Here is a 2,419-nt window from a genome sequence, read left to right on the forward strand (position 1 = left end):
AAGGAATGCAGTGAAGGTGAAAGAATTTTAATCGCCACCTAAAGACTTCAGCAGGTTAAGTCCAGGAAGTTAACCTGCCTGCTTCTTCCCAGCCTGGCTTATTTAACACCATGCCATCTGGATGTCTGAGAAACAAGAGGCTGCTTGCTCTCTCTTCAGTACTGCACAGAATAATTTCTGCTGAGGGCACAGTTTAGATTGCCCCCAGCAGAGCATTACTGTGCTGCTATCCTGTACTGCTTTTTTGAGTTTATCCATTCTTCCAACAACTCCTCTGACAACCTGCAAAGCACCCCTTGCACCCTCAGACCTCAAAGCAGGGCACAGGCCCTCATGCTTCACATGAGCAGCAGCCCACCTTGCTTTGAGGTCTCAGAAAATGAGATTCAGCCAGCTGCCTGCTTGATAAACGCTACACTGTTAGATGAGAAAAGTCTCCTGCTCAATGTAAGACCAAGTTTCCAAGCATAATCTGCTCCTATTTGCTCTGTGACTGTATCTGACTGAAGCCTCCTGTTTGCACAAAAGGCCATCCCTGACCAAGGCTTTCAGGAAAACTGCTGCATCATTTCATAACAAGAGAGGCAAATCCAAGACAAACACGTGGAGCAAGGGCGGGACCAAGGCTGGACAGCTTATTTGAGCAAAGCAGGCTCCTCCCTTCCAAGCTCAAACATGTTCCCAAGCCCTCCTTCCAAGGCTCCCCTTCTTCCAGGCTGAGCCACCGTATGCTCAAGTGCCCTGACCTGGCAGCACAAAGACACCAGCTCCCACAGGGAGAAACACAGAGGTCCACGACAGGGACCAAACCTTGGACCTCCCTCTATCCTCAGGCCCTGCTGGAACGATGAATCCTATTGCTTTGCACTCACCTCCAGTTGTACGAGGCTTAGATCCCAGCTGGTTCGAACAGGGAGTCCCCGGCTCTGCCCCAGTGCTGGCTGCACGGCACCTAAAGAGCTCAGCAGGGTCAAGTGGCTCAGAGTAACACTACAGTCACAGACAGATGGGAGACATCATCAAGCCGAGATTATAAAAGGAGAACAGACAGCGCAAAAACTTGCTGCAGCTGTCGTGGAAACATCTTGTTTTATTTAATCGCTACCCCAGGAATCCCCAATCCCATCACAACCTCCCCCACCCTCAACATCCAACAGGATTTCACAAGTCCTCCGTCGCCTCCAATGTTTAGGCTCCCCTCCCCCTTTAGGGTCCAAGTATTTGCAGAGAAGCTCCAGTCAGTGGGTATCATCTGTGAGATGGCTCCAGGGGCCATCCTGGGTCCCAGCGGTGTCCAGCTGGGTCTCAGAGGAGGGGAAGGAGGACTTGCTCCTTTACTCAATCAGTTTCTTGGCCTTGAAGAAGCGACGTAGGTAGAAAACCTGCCAGGTGGCCAGTCCGATGAGGCAGCACATGGAGAAAATGCTGAAGTACAAAACCCGGGTGTTTGTCGACTCTGAAACAGAAAACAAACCATTGCACAGGAGTCTGACATCACAGGATGTGCCTCTAGAGGGCAAAGTTCCCAGGATTTTCTCTCCCTACCCGTGCAAAACTTGAAAGGCAAGATATCATACAGCATGAAGGCAAGGGCACCCAAGCACCAGCAGTACTTGGGAAAAAAAGCAGAGGGAACGACGAGGATAATGAGAGGGAACAAGGTGAAACTGCAGTTAATGGGCAACATTAAATGGTACAGTACAATTCACATTAGGAATGGAGATAGAAAGAAATTATTCCTAGAGATGGGACATACAAGACTCAGTGGCTGCTTCAGAAGGAAAAAAATATCAGCAGGTTTCCCTTACTAGGAACAGAACAGGCAGAGACCACTATAATTGCCTGATCTCCAAATGCTGCCCTAATAACACATTCAGCAGAAGTAAGGGGTCTTAGAGCTCCATCCCTCTGAAGGACCACACAGTCTCTTACCATTCGTGTCCCTCATCTCCTCTTCTCGTTTCTTCATATAGGCAAAGTCATTAACGATGGACTCTGACAGATCTTCCAGGCGCCTCAATTCTACTTCCAGAGGCTTCAACTTCTCCACTTTCGCAATCTGGAAAACAGAAGCGTCAGGCAATCGCTGAGCTAAATCCAAAAGCTCCCACATGGGTTTTTACTGCTAGCTTGAACCACTCCTTCCTCGTCACATACTACAGATCTGGGGCATCCTTCCCCCAGGGAAACATCTCTACAAGTCAGAAACTACCACTGCAAACACTATCACTTCTCCCATCTGTTTTCTGAAGTGTACTTTCCTACTACCCCTCCTACACAACGGGGGAGCACACTATGCATACAAGCACATTTCTTCCTTATTCAGCCTAACGTTAGCTTATTCACAGCTGGGTTCTGAGGAGTGGGTGGCAAGAAGAGCTTGCCATATGACTAAACCTCCAGTGAATAGAAGTCACAG

General features: G+C 48.9%; 1 protein-coding gene across 1 annotated transcript; it reads right to left on the bottom strand.

The window, feature by feature from the left end:
* Nucleotides 1-425: 425 nt before the first annotated feature.
* TMED10 (transmembrane p24 trafficking protein 10) lies at nt 426-2,059 on the bottom strand (the record flags this gene model as incomplete). The annotated part of the gene is made up of 2 exons (XM_010171921.1): nt 426-1,456; nt 1,933-2,059. Coding segments are annotated over 2 exons (249 nt in total), but the record flags the coding sequence as incomplete, so codon positions are not given.
* Between the last annotated feature and the right edge of the window lie 360 nt (nt 2,060-2,419).

The sequence above is a fragment of the Antrostomus carolinensis genome, unplaced genomic scaffold (genome assembly GCF_000700745.2).
Source record: "Antrostomus carolinensis isolate BGI_N321 unplaced genomic scaffold, ASM70074v2 scaffold42207, whole genome shotgun sequence".
Lineage (NCBI taxonomy): Eukaryota > Metazoa > Chordata > Aves > Caprimulgiformes > Caprimulgidae > Antrostomus > Antrostomus carolinensis.